The sequence below is a fragment of the Meleagris gallopavo genome, chromosome 2 (assembly GCF_000146605.3).
Source record: "Meleagris gallopavo isolate NT-WF06-2002-E0010 breed Aviagen turkey brand Nicholas breeding stock chromosome 2, Turkey_5.1, whole genome shotgun sequence".
Lineage (NCBI taxonomy): Eukaryota > Metazoa > Chordata > Aves > Galliformes > Phasianidae > Meleagris > Meleagris gallopavo.
The window spans coordinates 46,834,651-46,856,070 of record NC_015012.2 but is presented as its reverse complement, the minus strand read 5'-3'; the positions used below and the strand labels follow the sequence as shown (position 1 = coordinate 46,856,070).

The window sequence follows — 21,420 nt, the reverse complement described above, 5'->3', positions numbered from 1 at the left end:
TTTAGGTTATAAGTAGTGATGGCTGAAGATGTCATTAAACAAACAGATAAAAATAGACTTAACAGTAAGTGGCAGTGAACTTGCAGGAATGTGTTAAGTGACTGATTACTCTGTTACAGCGTTGGCAAAAAGTGTCAAATGGAACTTCTGAGAGGCGAGAATATTAATTTTTCTTTCCAAGATATAACAATTCCACAGTGTGTAAACTCATCATTACTCTTTCAATGTAATTTCATAGAAACCACTTAAAATATACAATGCAGCAGATTCATATTTTAGCTAATAGGTTAGTTGTTATCCATGCCACTTTCAGCTTTGTTTAATGTACTCCCTTATGGTAGTATATTTCTACCACCAACTTGGGATGTTAATGAGAATAGAATTTTCTATGTAGCATTTTCTGTAAATAAACACCTTTTCTCAACATGATTACACTTCTTTATTTTTGTTCTCTGTATGTACGTACAGAAAGACTGACTGGTGATAGAAACAGGTCATAATTGGTATTGGCTCTCAGCAGGATTGTGGCAGAGGAAACTCTTGAAAAAACACATCTGAGCTTAGCCTGAGTTTATATGCCTCGTCCATCACAAGATAACTTTTGCCTCTTAGTTCACACTGAAGGGTGACCTTGCAGACAGAAGTCACACTAATCTAGAGCAGCCAAAATTGCCCAGCAGGTGTTTCAGAAGACACGAGTGAGTTAGGCACAGCAGCCTTACTCCTGAAGTGTTACTGAATGGGACTCATCCTGACAAGGAGCTGCTTTCCTGTGCTCTGGAACAGGAGCTTATTGCTATTATCTTGTATTGGTTAGCTTCCTCTGAGCAAAAGCATGCATAAAAGACTAAGGCCTCATTGAGAAGCCCTAGCACTACTGGGCTCTGTCCATTGATGTCGATTCTGAGCTGCTCATCACCAGGAGCCCCAGGACACCTATCTTGAAGACACTGCACGTGAGAGCTACTCCCATTTCTGATCCCAGCCTACTGTCTGACAGTACTAGTTGCAGTGACCAACAAGGGCAGACTTTCACAGTGCATCTCGCAACAATGCATTGCTGAGCTGACAATTTTACAAAACTTCTTCTTCTCTTTGTTTTATAATTCTGAACTATTTCAACTAGAGAGGTTGAGTGTATCCTTACTATTAATTTTATTTCTAGCCATACAAAAGGCAGATGCCTGTAGGGGCAGCTGTGCTCTGCTTCATACAAGAACAATTAAATTCTGTGACCACAGAAACAATGCTTATACTTAATCAGAGCTCCATCTCTTTTAATTTTTTTTTAACTGAATGACCTTTTTTTTCCTACATCTCTTTGGATTTCTGGTCCATAATAAAGATAAAAATCTACAAATACTCTTCCTGAACATAAAAACCATGCACTGTATCTTTTCCTTCAGAGTCTAATAGAATTGTACTTAGCTGCAAGAAATAAAACTGCAGTTTACATCACCTGTTCCAACTCTTCAAATTCTTCATCCATTCTTGCCGTTCACTGACTTTTTTTACTGTATGATTAGAAGGGCTTACCAAAAATATCTATCTTCTGTAACTCATGTGCCTCATGTCCACTCACATTAATTTGCCAGAATAGTAGACTCACTCCTCCCACACTGAGAAATTCAGAAGCCATTATCTAACCCAATTTTGAGCCTGTTATCTTCAGATGTGAACACGTGTGGCAAAGGCTCTGACTGCATCACTGGAATGAATACCAGTGCTCTTGGGGCAGAGAGGCACTCTTCCCAAATGGCTCATTGCCTTCTCATTTCCGGTAGATAATGCCACAGTATTATGTAATGATGACTTGCTTCTGGAGAAAGAGAGAGATGAGAATCTGTAAAATCCACTTCGCAATACTGCGTGATGTATTTCATGTTCTGCAGATGCCCAGAGGACTGTGGTGTACTCCAAAAGTTATTTTGTGATAGACAACAGATAATTCTCTCTTGAAATACCCTATAGCAAGAAATCTATGGAGCCAACACAGTATGGTAACTTCAAACCCACAAAACCAGGTATCTCCCCATTGCCCCAACACATGGGAACATTGCGTTTTGTTCTGTTTTAAATGCTGCTGCGCATTAACTCAGTTTCTTAAAGAATTACTTTTAATAATAATTAAAAAATCTTAAGAAAGCTTGAGGGATCACCAGAAGAGAAAGGATAGCTCTTCCATCCATCACCTTTTATAGATATCCTCTAGCCACTTTTCGTCATCTTCTTCCTCATCGTCTATCGGTTCCTCTGTTTCCAGGGGAGAAGGAATGAAGAACTCAGGTCTGGGACGTGGTTTCCTGATATGAGACTTCAGTCCAAACTTGCGCTTTAGGAGGTGGAACTGTTCTTTGACATAGTAATAAAACTCATATTCGTATCTCATACGTTGGTAGAGAATCTGTATTGCTTCTGGAGAGGGGACGGTCTTTTTCACTGTCACAGTCAGATTGCCAAGTTTCCTATGTTCTGTAATGAAAACAAACAACATGGCAGGTACTGATTAATGAGACCACATGTAAACTTTTTTCTTTCATTAAGGCATGGCCGTACTGCATTACTAGTACAAATGACCTCAATCTGCCTCCTTCATAATGTAAATATTTTTATTGATTTGAAGTTAGGCTTAGATGTTTAAATATGGCTAGTTCACACATAGCATTTGGAATAGCAGGGAGAATCACTGAATATCCTGCATTGGAAGGGACCCGCAAGGATCATGGGCTCCACATAGGACCACCCAAAATCAAACCATGTCTGAGAGCAGAGTCCAAACGCTCCTTCAACTCCAACACTTGGGACCATACCCACTGCCCTCGGCAGCCCATTCCATGTCCTCCACCCTCTGGTGCAGAACCCATCCCTAAGTCCCAGCTGCCCCTCCCCTGACACAGCTCCATGCTGTTCCCTTGGGCCCTGTTGCTGTTAGAGAGAGCAGAGCTCAGAGCTGCCCCTCCGCTCCCCTCACAAAGAGTTGCAGACTGCCATAAAGACTCAGCTCCTCTGCTCTGGGCCAGACAGACCAAGGGACTTCAGTTGCTCCTCACACATCCTGGTCTCCAGACCCTTCACCATTTTTTAAGGCTTTCTTTAGACGCTCTCTAAAAGTTTTATTCCTTCTTAAACTGTGACACCCATACCCTCACTCAGTGCTCAAGGTGAGGCTGCTCAGCACAGAGCACATGGGACAACTGCTTTCCTCACTCAGTGGCAGTGCTAGCCCTGCTGTACCCCAGGGTACAGTTGGCCCTCTGGGTGCCAAGACACTGATAGCTCATGTTCACCTTGCTGCTAACCAGAACTCCCTGATCTCAGGCAGTCTGTGGAGTTGCTCCCTCACCTTTCTAGTCACTGAGGATCTTAACTGGTGAAGGGATATGGAAATAGAAACATACTTCTTATTGAAAAAGCAGTTCTGAGCATTGGAGGAATTCAAGAGGATTTATCTACTAAGACTTGTAAATAAAAAACAAGAAAGCAAACTACAAAGAACATTTCATTTTTTGGACTAGACTCTGCTATGTTGAGTGGTATCGAAAAGAGAAAAGAAAATACACTAGTAGCTGCCACCATTTCAGCAACAACAGAAGTGTCAACAAAACACACCTGTAGGTCAGACTAAGCTTACCATGCCCAACCTCAGGCTCCCATGTGCACCAGATCCAGTGTGTATTGGTTTTGGCCTGGATAGAGTTTATTTTCTTAAAAGGAGCTGATGTGGTGCTATGTTTTTGGATTTGTGATAAAAAAGTGTTGCTAACACACCGAAGTTTTAGTTGTCGTTGAGCAATGCTTGCATTTAACCAAAGGCAGAACTATTTACCTCAACAGGCAATACAGAATCACAGAATCACAGAATCATAGGGATTGGAAGGGACCTCCAGAGATCATCGAGTGCAACCCCCCTGCCAAAGCAGGTTCCCTACACCAGGTCGCACAAGTAGGCGTCCAGGCAGGTCTTGAATATCACCAGAGGAGACTCCACAACCTCCCTGGGCAGCCTGTTCCAGTGCTCCGTCACCCTCACCGTGAAGAAGTTCTTACGCACATTCGTGCGAAACTTCCTATGCTGCAGCTTATGTCCGTTTCCCCTCGTCCTGTCTCCACATACCACTGAAAAGAGACTGGCCTCACTGCTATGGCCGCCACACCTCAGATATTTATAGACCTGGATCAGGTCCCCTCTCAGTGTCTTTTCTCAAGGCTAAACAGACCCAGTTCACTTAGCCTTTCTTCATAGGGGAGATGCTCCAGGCCCTTCACCATCTTTGTGGCCCTCCGCTGGACTCTTTCCAAGAGATCCCTGTCTTTTTTGTACTGGGGAGCCCAGAACTGGACACAGTACTCCAGATGAGGCCTTACCAGGGCAGAGTAGAGGGGGAGGATCACCTCCCTCGACCTGCTGGACACGCTCTTCTTAATGCACCCCAGAATGCCATTGGCCTTTTTGGCCACGAGGGCACACTGCTGGCTCATGGCCAACCTGTTGTCAACCAGGACTCCCAGGTCCCTCTCTGCAGAGCTCCTCTCCAGCAGATCATCCCCCAGCCTGTACTGGTGCATGCAATTATTCCTCCCTAAATACAAGTTGTCCGCCTAGTGAGCATGGCACCAATGATCTCCAGACAGGAAGTACAGGTTACACAGGAAAAGTACAATGAAAAGTAGAGAACAGCTTTGTGAGCATGAAATTCTTCCTCTCCATTTTATAAGATTAATGCTCATATAGCTTAGGGTGTCTACACCTATAAACACATTCTATTTTTCAGACAACGGACACACATTTTCCTACTTCAGAGTAGAGAAAAACTAAAGAAAAGCAACAGAAAGCTGTTCATTTAATAATACTACAGAAGACAGCAAGTTCTGCTGGGCTGGACATTCCGCTTTTCATTTGGTTTTATTGTGTGAACACATTTGGTGCAGAAGAAAAATGTTGCATTTGAAAGAGGTATTTTTTCCTCTCATTTTCACTTACCAATTACAGCAGGGAAATTTGTAATGCTGGAAGGATATGATACAAAAAAGAGAATAGTTGACTAACTTACCAAACTTTATGCTGTTGTGAGTCACAAAAAAATGATTTAAAACATTAATTTTATTTTGCATTTGTACTTTTAATTTATTCTCTAAAGGAAAAATGGTTTTCATTAGTTTGTAACAATTAATACATGCTGTTCTGTAATTAAATGGTGCTTTTACACCAAACTCTCTAATTTTTAACACTGAGATCTCTGTCTCTACTCATATACCTAAATAATTAGATAACCTACTATCTGTAATTCTTCGTTCTTTAATTACATTACTAATGCCAATACATGCTGTATACTTACAGACTGTTCAGAGATTATCAATTTATACAGTTTTAGATAGAAAAGAGTAAAATCATTAAAATTTACAAAAATTAAATTTCAGAATGACTTAAGAGGTGATCTTTAATATGCTGTCTAGGTAAAAAAAGAAGTAAAAAAGAAAACTCATGAAATTTTTGCATTTAAGACTGACATTAACATATAAAGCCTTACTTGCAGCTAGTGAACGGGATGAAATTGTTTTTTTTTTTGTGAAAACACTTGGGTCCCCTCAAGAGCTTGTTTCTTCTACCTATACCCATAGATTGAAAAAGACTAAAAAAAGTCTCATCTTCTAAAATTCTTAATTAGTTGTTCAAGTTGTTGTTGATGGGTATTAGACAAATATGCTAAAGGAAGGATTGCTGTACTCAGTTTGTGCTTGGGTTAGAAGGCCAGAGCCATCTTATGATGATTTAGCACTTCAAGAAATTCCTCATTCTGGTGTTTGGTTGGCAGCTTCCACCAGCTCTGCAGTCTGGTTTTCTTTATAAACTCAGCAGCAAATATACACTACTAAATATTTCATTTATTAAGTCTAAGCCTTCACACCGCTTGCCAACTGCATTTTTATTTTACATAGGTTATTTCTGTTACAGAAAACTTCTTTTACATCACTGGAAAAAGCTCTTTATTTATACGGTCCCTCCAGGACTCTAACTGGGAAAAGCCACTTCTGAAGGCCCCAGCTCCCTTTGGTGTCTGCTCCCTCCAGCAGAGAGGGGCACTTGTGTTTGGCTCAGGAGTGCTGCCAACGATGACAAGGTGAAAGGCGCTGGGCTGTTTTCCTGGGGGGTGACTGGCATGAGCAGGACTAACCACGGGGTGGCTTTCTGGTGCTGTGCCAGGCAGTGGCCAGGTGCTCCGTGCCACCCCTGGGGCTGGCACTGCCAGAACAGAACAAGCAAGCAGCTTGGTGCACTCATGGGCTGAATCTGCCTGGGCTTTGCAAATGCAGTAGGCATGAAATAGAGGGTTCCCAGATGTATGCAATTACATGCATGTATGCACGTGTGTATATCTATACATACAGACAGACAGAAACACACACACTCTGAAAGGCTACAGGAGCAACGTACATCTTTCCGCTTCTTTTGGTTTGCCTCTCAGTGTAACTATCAGCAACTGCAGTGCTGCAAAACACTGCTTGTCAGAAGGGACTGTGCCTGGCCTCAGGCTCAGCATTTTGGTCAAACAAGCCAACTTTACTCTTTTTTTTTTTTTTTACACTTTTAGATTTGTTTCTAATCTTAAATACTCTTGAAAAGTTCTTTAATACAAATATGAATGAAATCACAGAACTGCCCCTTGAAATCGCCTTAACACTTCTCCTCATCGTGTAAGCAAGATGGAAACATTATGCAGATTTGGCCTAAAGCCAAAATAACAATCTGCATATGCTACATAAACCGAGCTGTCCCACCAAAGGACCCCACTTTATGACCTTTGCTAACCATATGGAGGGCAGCAAACAACACCATTTGCTTTTTAGGGTTATTTTTTTTAAACTGTAGTGTGGTTTTTTTGGCATTCTTTTGAATTATTAAAAAGAATTCTCCACACAGTAACTGAACCTCCCAGCACAGCCTGCTCAAGCCTTGAATTAGCATAGTGGAGACTAAACTGATATGCAGATATGGATGAAGAAAATTAAATTCTTCTGGGTTACCAGGTGATGAACATTTACTGCTACTTTCTCAACTCTCACTTTTTTTTCTCTTTGAATTTACAAATCTGTGTTATTCACTGCAGTAATCCAAGCCATAGGAAAAGAAGGATTTTTTTTTTTTATTTACATTTTGTGGCTTGAAAAACCTTGGATTGCCATATTTAGACAAAACGATCCTAAAGATTACCTCAAAAGAGAGTCTCTGAGCTATGCCTTCTCCCGTACCATGATTCAGAGGTGCTCCTGAGCTGTGGGTGAGTGCAGTAGTGCTCGCCCACCCAAAGTCAAGGGCGGAAAGCCCTGCCCCAAGCCCTGCTGCTTGAGGCCGTGTGAACACGATGGCTGTCAAAGATAGAGTAAGCTCATTTCCTGCAGGCAGGCAGGGAGGCCCCACATCTCAGTTGCACACTGTTGAGCTGCAGCGCATACCTATTGCTCCATGGATGTCAATGGAAATAAAGGTACGTCGCTGCAGTTAGATGTGATGTACAGATCATTTAGGGCCTCTGCTTGACAAGCCACTGAAGGGATCAGTGAGGTACTAAAATGGGATTCTGATGGCTGTGCTAGAAATTATATCCCCTCAAATCATTTAACTACAGCTCAGCAAAAAAATTTCAGGCCCAATTCACTGGTTTCTCAAATTTTTCAGCTGGGCTCCTGAAGCACATCAGGGAAAGGATGTTTCTGGAAGAACGTGGGAAATGCTTCTTTCTCGCTTGCAGGCTGTCCTTCCAACAGGAGCAGGGATGGGCAGAGCAACCAGGCTGCACACCATGCCTGGGTTGCACTGCTCAGCCACCAGGGCTTCTTGTAGTCACTGGCTGAGATGACACGTACTGAAGAACAAAGCCCATGAAAAAGTAAGCGGTGACTTGACCCACAGCATCTACTAGCTCTGTCTGAAATACTCTGGCTGTCATTTATTAACCTTCTTATTGTTTTTATGCACCGGGGACTGGAAATAGAAGCTAACTTTCTTCTTCTCAGTTATTCACATTAACAAAACAAGGTATAAGATTTAACATTTAGATAAATATTAAATGTTTGTGTGTGTATTGAGGACAGTTATGCTAGGCTCACAAGCAGTGCTTGCTTTTTTTTAGCATTTATATCTTAAATTACTGTGTTTTCATCATGACAGAAGACAACTCTTAACTCCAGAGAGTTGGAAGGAAAGCTCATGCGCATCTCTTAATTGTCAGATAGGTGCCTCTGAAAAGAGAGATATCTGGTAGCAAGAACACCCAGAACTTCAGAGACTTACAGTTCTAAGCAAAACTGATGTCATGTTTATTAAACAGGGATCTTGGGAGCAAATATACCAGACTGTAGTTAGCATAGACACTGCAAAATCATGGCTGTCAATGACAGAGTCTGAACTAGATGAGACAGTTACAGCAATTTGCTTTCTACTTTGTTACCACTTCACTGAATAAGGAAACCAGAGGGAAGAATAACATCGCTCTTAACCTAATATAATTTCATTATTAACATTAACATAGACAAACCATAGGGAATATCACAGAATGATAACCTAGCAGAGAAAATGGAGGGAAGCCAAAAAAGAGATTACCCAGGAACAGCTCACAGAGGCATTCTGAAAGGCACATAATCAACTACCAATGCTGATGGATGTAAATGGCAAGGAGGTATGGCAGCAAATGACAACAAGGAAAGGGGAAGGGAAAGGGGAAAGGAAAACGTTAGCAATAAATGTGAAAAATACTTTGGATCAGTAAGGCTGAAAATAACGGAAGAAATGTCTTCCTGTAGTATGCAAGTAACATGTATTGAGAACATGCTGCAGAGGTAAACACTGCACCGGCCTGGCTGTGAACTGGACAGTGTAACAGTGATACATATCCAACAGTGCTCTGAAATACTACTTAAGCTTTTAAAGGCATTATTTCACCATTATGAAACACTTGCTTTACAGCACATTCAGAAACACAAATATATATCTATCTCCATACTTTTTAAACAGCTACCACTCTCTGAGGTCTCTTCTCCAGCCAGGAAGTATTCATCAAGCCGTTTCCAACTTTCCTCTTGGAAACTTTTCACAGTATCATGCTTTTGTCTCCACTAGTTCAAAGCTGTGGATGCAACAATGGAGATTTCCAGCTGCATGAGACATCTCAGCTAACTTGCCAGTATAATGCACTGCCTCTGGTGCTGCTCAAGCCAGGAAACGTGCTGTATCGCACACATGATCAGATAACAAATCTCCACAGGATCTTCTAAGAGACTCCTTTTATTTGCTGCAATTTATGCGTTGCATTCCCAGTTAAGATAAGCTAACGTAGAAAAGAAAAAAAAAGCTGAAAATTAACCCCAATGGTATGAGAATGTGGTCAGGTACTTTTACTGCTGTTTAGCAACTTGTGAACTGAATGAGACAGAGTTGGAGGTGCCAAAACCAAAGTCATCTGCAGAGGAAATGCCAGGATTCTCTAGTTCAAGTTGCTGAGAGAATTGCTAGGTTTGCAGTTCATATGAAATTTCTAATGTATCTTTTATATCTGTACAAGTATTACTGAATGGATCCAGTCAACCTGATCATCTGACAAAACCACAATTTAAAAATAGATTCGTACAGATCACTTGTGAACAGAGATAAGTTAGGCAGATACTATCATTATTTCTGTTTTTTCTTTTTTTCTTTTTCAGAAGGAAGAGAAAGCTGTAGTGACAAACTTGAGCTGTGCTCTGGAGCAGGAAAAGCTACACCATAGATATGCTGTGCAGAAAATCTGCAACTAGGAATACAGCCTGGGATTTAAGAACCTCGAGCAGGCATCTCATCTTTGTGCTTTGAGTCACTGTGGAGTGCTACCTGTGATTTGTGTTTGCAAAAGAGAAGCTGTAGAAGAGGCATGCAGTGCAAGTTTACAATGTCTACATGGGATCGAGTGACGTGGAGGTGTCTTTATTTCCATATATAGTATTGATGAGTGCAACCCTGGCTTATAGCATTCAGCTTTGTAACCACATCCTAAATCAGACAGGATACAAGAAGAGCCTCAGAATGAATATCAGGGTTGGAAAGAACACGTTAGAGAAAGAAGATACATTTGGTCAGCTCTGTTCAGCTGTTCACCAAATAATATATCGAGAAGTGACTTGTTTACAGCACCCACATACTTTAATGGTAAGAAAACTACAGATACTGAAGAGTTGGTAGCTGAAGCCAGAGTTTTAATGGAAAAGGTGATTACTCACTAGAAAAAAATTAAAAAAGAAATCTGTTGATTTGCTATCACTTGATATTTTATGTGAGAACCAACTGACTTAACCCACTCAAGTTATTGATCTCTGTGCAGAAGTAGAAGAAATTTTGTGGCCGGTAGCAAAGAAGCAGCCAAGCTAAACGATCCAATGGTTCATTTAAGCTTTTCACAGCTGTACATTACAGTTTTGTATGTCTCAGCTTCCACATTGTGAAAACCTTTTTGTCAGGCCCTCTGAGACACCTAAATTTATGTCACTTTAGGAAGATGTTTTAACACCTCATTTACTATCAATTCCAGTCATTGGCTCTTCAAAGTCCAATGGTCACCACCCTGCAATATAAAGCCCTGAAGGAATGTGAAACAACAATAGGTTAAAATAGAAGTTTGAGCAAATGATCTTACAAATTAATTTTAAGTGCTGCCCCTTCCCATCTGCCTTGTTCAGAGATATTACTGTTTATTGCTTTGTATTAGAATAATTATTGAAATGAAAAAATAGAACAAAAATACACATACTAATCAGAACACAAGTAATGTGCCCAGTAAAAAAATTCAAGCATTACCAAGATAAAGCCAGTACTTATGTAGTATAATAGGGCAGGAAGAGAAACGTTACCATAATGAAAACGGCTATTAAAATGCAGAAAAAAAGAAGGTATCAGTTCTCTTGTCCCATGTGAGAAAGTTACTCGCTCTAAGATTTTCGCCTATGTCTTTACACAGAAAACTCCAAGCCCTGAAAACTGCTTTACATCTTATTATTAAAAGCTAAAGAAGGTCAAGAGAAAATTCTCTCTTCTCCCCTTAGGTTCTTTTGTGTATAATGAGCAACTGCAGGCAGCCAGGGGCTGAAGCACTAGCGAAAAAAGAAGAATGCTACAAGAGCAGAAACAACACACTGTTCCTTTCAAGTTCACCCCCCTCCTGGCCCACAGCCCGCCTGCCTTGGCCAGCTGCCAGCTGCCAGGGTATCGGGACAAAAGCTTCCTCCTCTGGCCAAAACCGAGGAAAAGGGTCCGTTGTTTAACACAGGCAGACTGGTTTCAGCAAGAGAAAAAACTGAAAATAAGGGGAATTACATTAACTGAAGGTCCTGAGAGAGAAGAGTAATCTCCTAGTGTGGCTAATGCAATTCACTCCATGCCTTTCCCAAGGAGGGAATGTCTTGACTCCCTATCTCTCAGACTAGAAGGCAAAGTGAAATGTTTCAGCAGGGCTAAAGCTATGAGGTTGCCAAGGTCTTTGGGTCCCCTGGGGTTATTACAAACAAGAAACAACAATGCATCTCTCTTTTTTTCAGGAAGCCCTAAAGCAAACCACTCTCCCTCTGTGCTTGCCCACACTCGTGTGAAGGGCGAGCATCCTCATAAAAAGACAGCAGAAATCTCCATGCACCTAGCAAAGAGTCTCAGAGATGAACAAATCAAGCATTTAGCTATCTGAGGAATTCACACTGACCTGAGTTCCTACTGGATTTCATAAATTGTCTTGAGTGAGGTTATGAGCCATGTGTGGGGGGACAACCAAGGGGTATCACACCCAGCTAGCACGGGTTCATGAAAGGCAGGTCCTGCTTGACCAACCTGATCTCCTTCTATGATTGAGTGACCTGCCTGATATATAAGGGAAAGACTGTTGATGTAGCCTACCTAGATTTCAGCCAAGTCTTCGACACTGTCTCCCATAGTATTCTCCTGGCATGCCTGTGGCTTGGACAGATACACTCCTTGCTGGGGAAAGAACCAGCTGGAGAGCTGGGCCCAGACAGTGGTGGTGAATGGAACTGAAATCAGCTGGTGACTAGAAACCAGTGCTTTTTGCTAGGAGCTAGTATTGGGGCCCGTCCTGTTTAACATCTTCATTGACTATTTGGATGAGGGAACTGAGTGCACTCTCAGTAAGTTTGCAGATGATACCAAGTTGGGAGGAAATGTCAATTTGCCTGAGGATAGGAAATGTCCTACAGAAGGATCAGGACAGGCTGGATCGCTAGGCTGAGGCCAGTGGGATGAAGTTTAGTAAGACGAAGTGCCAGGTCCTGCATTTTGGCTGCAGCAATCTCAGGCAATGCTACAGACTTGGAGCTGCTGGAAGACTGTGTGGAAGAAACGGACTAGGGGTGTTGGTTGAGGCTTGGCTGAATATGAACCCAGGTGGCTAGGAAGGCCAATGGCATCCTGGTTTGTACCAGAAACAGTGTTGCCAGCAGGAGAATGGAAGCAATGGTCTCCGTATACTCAGCTCTGGTGAGGCCGCACCTCGAGTACTGTGTTCGGTTTTGGGTCCCTCACTACAAGAAAGACATTGAGGCCTTGGAATTGTGTCCAAAGAAGGGCAACAAAGCTGCTGAGGGGCCTGGAGCACAGGTCTTATGAGGAGTGGCTGAGGGAACTGGGATTATTTAGTCTGCAGAAGAGGAGGCTCATGGGAGACTTTATAACCACTACCTGTGGTTATGGCAAGGTGAGGGTTTGCCTCTTCTCCCACACAGCCAGTGATAGAACTAGAGGGAATGGCCTCAAGTTGCACCACAGGGGAAGTTCAGGCTGGATATTATGAAAAACTTCTTCTCTGAAGGAGTGGTCAGGAGCTGAAACAGGCTGCCCAGGGAAGTGGTTAAGTCACCAACCTCTGAAGGCGATGCTATTTGTTGGCTAAAAAGAAAACAACCAAAATAATTCAACCTTCTGTGCCTATTTAAATTCTTTCAAAATTGATTCTCCCTGAGAAAGCATGATCTCCCTGAGAAATCATGATTTCCCCGAGAAATTCAGCATTCAATCTCTCTGCACAGTTCATTTTGTTTGTTTCTACATAGCATATCCTCCCTTTGATTGCCTCTTTTCCAAAATCAGAGGTCACACTTTATTAAATTTCTGATCCTGTGAAAGTCATTCATTGCATCTCTGACCATCTCTGGCTCCCGCTGTGTACCTTTTCTGGTTCTATCAGATTCTTTTCGAGAGGATGGGACCAGAGCTACAAATAATTAATGAAAATGCAGAAATTTGTAGTTAAAAAAACCAACACCCATTATATAAATATTTTAAGAAATTTGAAGGAGTTAAGATTCAGAAGTAAATGATAACCAATGTGCCTATACCATAGATTTGAACTATTGCTGTTCCAAAGCATTGGCTGGGAATATTTCCTTTACTTTAAAAACAAAAGCAGTTCAACACAAGAGATTTCTTCAACTTCATGGCTAATCCTAAAAGAAAGAGTATTATCTAAAAATAAATCTAATTTATCTAGTAAAGTAACACAGAAAAAAATAAAAAGATTAAATAAAATTAAGATAAAATTTAAAAATAAAATTTAAACAATTAACACTTCAATGGCCATTTTGAACAGCTAATCCTTGAAAATACAGATCTTTTATTTTTTTCCTAAAAACTAATAAAAATTCTCTTCCTTACTAGATTCTGAATTGATGAAATTCTGTTCAATTTGTTAAACTTAATAGAAGAATAAATGCCTAGATTTCACTTGTGCCAAACAGATAAAGAAAACCCTAAAACTATAAAGGATCATCTTTTTAAAATCTGCAAACAGAGTAGAATGCACCATATTCTTTCTATTTTAATGAAGTTCTATGGAAAACAAACTTAAAAAGATATCTGAGATTCATGGTTTCCATAGTAACCAAAACAATGGAAAAAAAATGATGAGAGTCTTGTCACGGCCTGTCCAAACCCCAAAAATTTGTCTCCAGGAGACTTGGATTAAGTTTATATGGAAGGGGCACCTACCACATTGGCTTGTGTACGTGCACTTACACATGCCAAAAGGGCCATAAGGCCCATGCTTTGACATAGGCACAGCACTCTGTTGGACATGAATGCGTGTATAATCATTGAGTATGTGGGTCCCAGAACACTTTTAAACTCTCCAGTTCAGCATCTAAATGGAGGCCAAGTTTTCCTATATGTGCTGGGGATATGAAATTGTGACTCTGAGCTCTCTTAAAAATACATTCCTCACCGGTATGGCCAGTGGCTATGGCCATCAGTCTCTGAGCAAACACGGCAGCCCAGGTACATCATGTTCACTTAACATTTCCTCCATCTGCTTGTCACGGTGGTTGACAGCATTTCTGGCATATTCCTAGAGCATTTAATTTTCTTAAGTGCATTTATTGAAGAAATGAAAACCCCATAAATGAGCAAATATAGAGTCCTCATAAACATAGCTACATTTTTTTTTCATTTGCTCTGAGTAACAGTGGGAAATGAAAAACCACGAGGCTGAAGGAAGTGAAAGGACTATTTATGTATCATGGGAAAAATTAAACTGAGTTTCAATGCTTTAAAGTGTCCAACATCTGTTTATCAAAACACTTTTGTTGTACTTCTTTTGTCCTCAATTATGCAGTCTGACTGCTCTGACTTATGAAAACTGCACTAGATTCTTCCTTTGATTTTAATGACAATCTGTGTAAGTTCTGCCACTACTTTGAAACCAAAATGTTTGGCTGGCATTTCCAATTGCCAATAAAATATATGAATGTATCAAGTGCCCTTTCTTCATAGAGTTGCTCACATGTGCACACACATTCTGTAAAGATGTGTGGGTCTTGGAGTTCTTCCCTTTCTGTGCATGAGATACAAAGGCTGTAAATTTTTGTTTCTGTTAAAATAAAATCTGTTGAAGAAGTGGAATGTACACCAAGATGTGGCTTGAAAGGATAAAAGAAAACAGCCTGCGAATTGAACAGTTGAATTAAGCAAGAAATCAAGCCACTGATTTCTACAAGAAGCTTTCAAAAACATGCACCAAGGAAAATAGCTTTCATCAGTTCAAAGCAGAACTTTTCACCAACCGTTGAGTCTGTCCTTAAAATAGGCTAAATAATATATTCCACAACTGCAAAAAGCACTGGAACTTACCAGGGGACCACAAGCCATATTCCACAAGCAGTAGAAGGCAGTGCCAAGCAAATACTGAAATTCAATATACAGAAAAACATGCTTTTCAGTTCACTGCTGTTCTGTTATTAAAAATTCTAGATGAACAGGGCTGACATTTTGGTAAGCTGTTTGCAAGTGTTTAAGAAGACGGAGGCTTTCTGCTGTCATCCACTGGCATAGCTGCACCAAACAGGCAAAGTTGTGCAAGCTGCAATTTGTACCTGTTATTTTCAGCATATAAGAGCTGGAAATGATCGACTATAAAGGGGTTTGCAGTCCCAGAGAAGCTGTTCTTAGTATAACAGGATGTATATACATGTATATCATGATCCTATTCAGGATAACGTCTTTCTATCAAATGCTTCAACACAAACAGCACTCATTTCATCCTTTTTCACCATGTTGACTGGAAAGATCAATCTGCCATTTTTAAATGAACAAAATAATCTGAACAAGAGAAATCTGTTTCGCTGCACTTAAAAAGATTGTATGTTCTCTAGCATTAAGCATCTCATCTGATCTGTAAAGAAAATCAATTCGTTTAACACAGAATTGTGGGCTAAACTAAGTACCTCAAGACAGGAAAGACCATGATCTCTTCAAAGCGTTCTCTGGCATCCTGGATTTCCATCTTATATTCTGTCCTTAATGGTATTTAACTGGCACTCAGAACTTACCACTACATCTGACTGGGCTAAATTCAGATCGGGAATGCTTAAGGTAAGAATTCAGAGAAAACAAACAAAATCCACCTGAAAGATCCAGAAATTCTGAAACAATAGCCCTAAGGAAGACATAAATCACTACTGTCTGATACTTTTATGTGAAACTGGACAAACAATAGTCCCTATGAACTAGGATTCAGTGCAGGAAAGCAAACTGATGTCTTCTCAAGCAGTGAAACCTGAGTTTCACTCGGGTTAAAACAGGGCAAAACTAAAGACACACTTGACGTGTGGCTTTTTTTTTAAAAAAAAAAGATAAAAACATGGAGCAGGCAGCTGGTGAAATTACCTTGCTGCCAAATATCTGAGCAGTTTGTTTGATCATAGTCTCCTGCTCCAGTTGGCCCGGCCTGCCGTGCCCTCTTCACAATCCCTTCGCAGTTTTACTGCTCAAACTCCTTCCTTAGATCTCCCGTTTTCTGCATTTCATTCTCTCCAGGCACTCTTCTAGCAGCTGCTTTTGTCTCCATGCAGGGAATTCTCAATATTTTACTGGAATAGATCTTCATCAGTCAGGTTGGCTCTTGGTAAAGAAATCATGGGTTTCTACTGCATTTGTTTGCCACAGAGGGAACCAGGACATAGACTTTGTTGTTGGAAACACTCCAATAAAAAATACTACGAAAGTGCTGTAATGAAACAGAAATAAAACTAAAATCCACCCAGACAATCCTCCCCCATCCTCCAAAACCTCAAAATAGCACTCACTGGTGTGTGGATCTATTGGATAGGCAAGAAGAACACTAGTAAGGCACAACATACACTGTTCTTATACGCATACTTCTTTCTTGCTTCTAGAAGCACTACTAAATGCAAGTTCCCTGACAGCATCCATCTGCACTCAACTTACACTACTGCACAGGACAAGTGAGAAATATTCTTACCTCTTGCCTACTGAGCCCCTGCCATCCTTCCACAATGCAACACACGCTGTGGGAATCCACACAGCTCTGTGACAGTGACATCAATGGAAAGCCGGAAATGTCTACGTGGTTATTTGCAAGCCCTGAAAGTGAGCTTCATCTGATCAAAGTCAGATGTCTACCTACAGCTGAGCTACCCTCTTTTTTAGTATTTTATAGAGGTGGTGAAAGAGCAAGGCCTCTCATCCTAAAATAAAGTCAACATTTCTCTTTATTGATAAAAAAGAAGCTGAAAATAACTAATTAATTTAATACAAAAGCTACAAAAAGAGGCATTAATTTTATGATGGGTTAGAAGAGCCACTGGGAGGTGACCATTCTTATCAGAGGAAGGACAGGAATACCTAACAGTCTGGAAAAATTCACCTGAATGTCTAGGAAAAACCAGTAGGAGTTTTATAGAGAAACATCCATCCAGTACCGCAAATGAGTTTAACTGTCTAGGCATGGCTGTATGAATACCACAAAAATAATGACATACTGTGAGTGACCAATACTTCATTCAAGCAGTAATCTTATTTCTAAGATACCTAAACAGCTTCTGACATCAGCTGATATTTATTATGTATCACAGAAAAGTGATCTGATCTGTAATTGTGAGAATAGAGAAGTTTGGGAGGAAAGAGAGAAAAGAGACCAGAAATAAAAAGTAATAAGTAGGATGCTAAATTGAAGAGCATAATAAAAGTGAAGGAAATAAAAAGAAAGTAGAAGGCAAATATTTAAATAAGTGATTGAAAAGCAGTTTTACCACTGTTTGTGTGAAAACTGAACTCTAGCTTCTAACATACAGGGAAAAGGCCACTGTTTCTGTGGCTTTTAAAATTATTTTTTTTAAACCAATCTCATCTCAGTGACATTTTCCTCATAATGCATTGTGTTCCCAATAGCCTATCATTTCTTCATGGATAGAAACAAACAAATAACCTCCCTTTGTTCTTTTTTTGCTAGATTCAGCAGTGCTTGTTATCCCTTTCCTTGTCTCCTTTTCCTTCTGTGAAAAGCAAGACATTCAGTAACATAGCAAACTGTTTGTAGATGAGTCAAACCAGTCAAAAAGCAGGATTGGAAAAGACCAAGTCAAGTATGCATTCTTAGTTCTAAGCCCTGCATTTGCATGTTCTGTAGCACCAAAGATGCAATGCTCACAATGATTTAGGGGTATGTACGTATCATAGTACAATGATACAATGCACAGTAATACAACAGTTTTGTATACCCTTCAAAACTCAATTAGGAGAAAAGCTTTGGAATAGGACAGACCACTATAACTATCTACTCAACATTCTCACTACACAAAAGCTGTTAAATGGAATCATACCACAGAAGGCATAGATAGGATCAGGATATATTGCTTTATCAGTGACCTGGCAGGACATGAAGTTTCTTCTCATGAAGATGCACAGAGCTAAGTTAATCCAATAGTAACAGGGAAGCTGGAATGGAGGAATCACAGAAAGCCATAGAGAAAGCAAACTGTGAAAAAGGAATATTTCAGGGCCTGAGAACTGAGCAGGAGCATGGACAGACAACAGATGCTGCTCCAGACATTCATCAAGCAGCAAAGCTGGAAAGGATGGATAAATGCTTGGGTTTACTTGTTATAATGGAGCAATTGTAGGAAGATGGCTATTTAAGTCACTGCCCCTTGGATAGCTCTTTTATTTCTCCTGAGTCTTCAATTATTATTCTTCTCTTTCTCTTCAGTACCCCCATTTCCCCTGAGTATGCACTCAGCAGCAACTTGCATTCCCCAGAAATACTCCCACTAGCTGCCTGGAAAGCCATTCATGCTAGAGGGCAAAACACTCTTCTGACATGAAGATGCCTTTAAAACCACAAGTCATCTTCAGAAATCAAATTGCATGGAGGTGCACGAAGAATTCCTCCAAGACCAATTTTGGAGGCAAGTGAATTCAGACAACTCACAAACATCAGCAGTAATTTCATTTGAGTAAGCATGTTTGGTATTTTCAAATCCTCCCCCCAAACCACACACCTCTTTGCACGTGCACTTCTTTTTAAAATATTTTCTTATTGGTCTGTTTTTATGCTCATATTTTGCCCTCAGCCTATATATGATAAAACTGTTTGCTGGGTGAGCCCTGGAGAACCAAGCAGACCAAACACTAATGCTCATATGGATTTTATTTAGAGGGGGGAAAAATCCCTTAAGTTGAGTAGTTATGTTATTTTGAACTGGTTTTATATTTTATGTGTACATAGTGGAGCTGGAATTTCAGGGCTGGCTTTTGTTTGCATTCATCATGAAACATTTGTTATATGAGCTGCTGCTACTGCTACCAAAACAGCTGCTGCTCACTGCTAGAAAACCAGAGCCCATCTCAACAGTTTCTTTCTTTCCCTGGTAAGTCTATCTGGAAAATGATGTTTCTACAGAAAACTGCCTTTATTAGGCTTCACTGTCATCCTGAACATCTTTTATCTACGCTGAACATGGGCCTGAAAAGGGATTGATAAATTAGAGCAGATGCTCCTGAAATATCTACAACTAAAGGCAGATCAGAACTACAGCTGTATGAGCTCCCTGCTCTGCTACACCTCAAATGTGACAGTCTTCCCATCAGTTGCTCTTAGGACTTAACCAGAATTCAGCTTATCTATCATAAATCACTACTTTCTACCATCAGGAAAAATGGAGCCATAAATTGAGTACATCAAATGGCTTGATATTCCTTCACATAAAAGATTTCTTTGCCCTAGAAATGCTGCTGTCTAGTGGCTAGGGCAATTTGTAGGAGACTGCTTCCATATCCAGAAAAAAAATACAACACCCAGCCATCTGACAATCTACGCACTTTTCTGAAGATCTGAAGGCAAACCATGACCCAGCAGATGAGTGGACTGCAGCCTGAGTGCTGAGGTCAGACTCCCTGAACGGCATATAAGCTGAATTTTAATACACTACTTACTTTGTTACAAATACTGAAATACTTCCGGGCTGTTCTTGTTGCTTCCTGGCAATTTCATATTGGCAGTGACCTCTGTCACCTCATTCTCATCTTTTAAGTGAAAATTTATCCCGGACTTTAGCAGAATTTCTGCAGGACTCCACTCTTTTTGAAGTAAGGGGAAGCTACCGAACAATTAATGCCTATCAGTTTAACTAAATTTACTTTCAGGAACATTTGTTTTTTTCTAATAATACCTGAACAACTTACACTTCTGAACAGGTTTTGGATAGAGATCCTGCTGAAAATCAAACTTGTACCATCTCATATCCATGTACTTGGTGACTCCTTCAAGGAACTAGCTGATCTTCAAATCTCTAAAAAGAGTCATACTGACTTTTCTCAAATGTCTAAGAGTCCCATTTCTTATTATAGTTAAATGGGATTCTTTCACCGGTAGCTGTTCAGATCATCATTGCAGCCCTTAGAGTAATGTTAACTACCTTCTATTCTTACAATATAGCTGATGAGATTTTTAAAGTGCAGTAACCATTGAGCAAAAATTGCAGATAGAAAAAAGCAGCCCAACTGGAAATAGCACACTAATTAAATACAATAAGATCACAATTCAGAAGAAAGGAGTGAGAGAGGGAAGATGAGACCAGAGAGCAGTAGTCTCATCTTCCCTCTCTCAAAGATGCTCTTTGCTACTACATTTATAAATTTGTGATTCAGCTCCAAGAGGATTCCAAAATGGAATCCTTCAAGCCATGTTTAGTAAAAGCCTCTTCTCTTGTACAGCTTCTTGGAAAGTAAATTTTCAAGAGGGGCAGGTCAAAAAGGCTGGGAAATTCCAGCTGAGAAAGGAAGTTGGGAACATAAACTCCAAGAAAGCCTTCAGCAATGGGGCTCTGGAATGGTGTGAAGTTATGCTCAAGTGAGCAGATTATCCCCTCAGGAGTGATGGCTGGGAGACAGACCAAAAGAAACGTGTAGCAGCTGAGAGCTGCTCTGCTAACACATTTCCTTACTTTTAATTCCTATAACTTTGTAACTAAGGACCAATAACTATTTCTTTTTTCTCTTTTTTCTTTTCTTTCTTTTCTTTTTTTTTTTTCCCCCTAATAGCTAATTACAGTAAGTCTTAAGGAGGCTTAGAGGTCTTCAGATGACTGTAGGACTCCCACTGTGACCTCTAGAGTAATTAATCTCTTTAGAGATGCACAGGACACAGGTGGGGAAGGGGTCACATCTCACAACTCAGCAGGCACTTGACACTTAGTATCATCTATTGATTTGTTCCAAATCTCTTTATACTAAGACTTCAATCTGCTTTACCAACAGGATAGGTAAGAACGGTGACCTTTTCAATCATAGCATTTTCTCCCTTGAGTGTGCCTGATTGTCAACTCCCCCAGTACCCAGTGTCTTCCTCCCCATCTCAGATCTTTTTGTTCAGACATGGCTGAAAATAAGTTTTGGTATTAGCTTTAATGCCTTTAGCAAGCTGTATGCAAGAAAGAGCCTCCCTATAATTTCACTATCAGAATTCATGCTCTTTCATGTTTTCCTCATTTTAATTATTATAGCAAATCATTTTTATCACTGTAAAACCTGATTATAAATTGCTATGTTTATGTGAAAGCCCAACATAATTCTCTAGGAATGGCTACTCATCTTCACTGTAAAAA

General features: G+C 40.4%; 1 protein-coding gene across 1 annotated transcript in view; it reads right to left on the bottom strand.

The window, feature by feature from the left end:
• UST (uronyl 2-sulfotransferase) overlaps nt 1-21,420 on the bottom strand; it is a gene marked incomplete at its 5' end in the record, with an annotated part of 157,817 nt that overhangs the window by 6,943 nt on the left and 129,454 nt on the right. Inside the window, one exon of the mRNA XM_010707216.3 lies at nt 2,193-2,472. Coding sequence (XP_010705518.3) covers nt 2,193-2,472 — 280 coding nt within the window. The remainder of the gene's footprint in view (nt 1-2,192; nt 2,473-21,420) is intronic.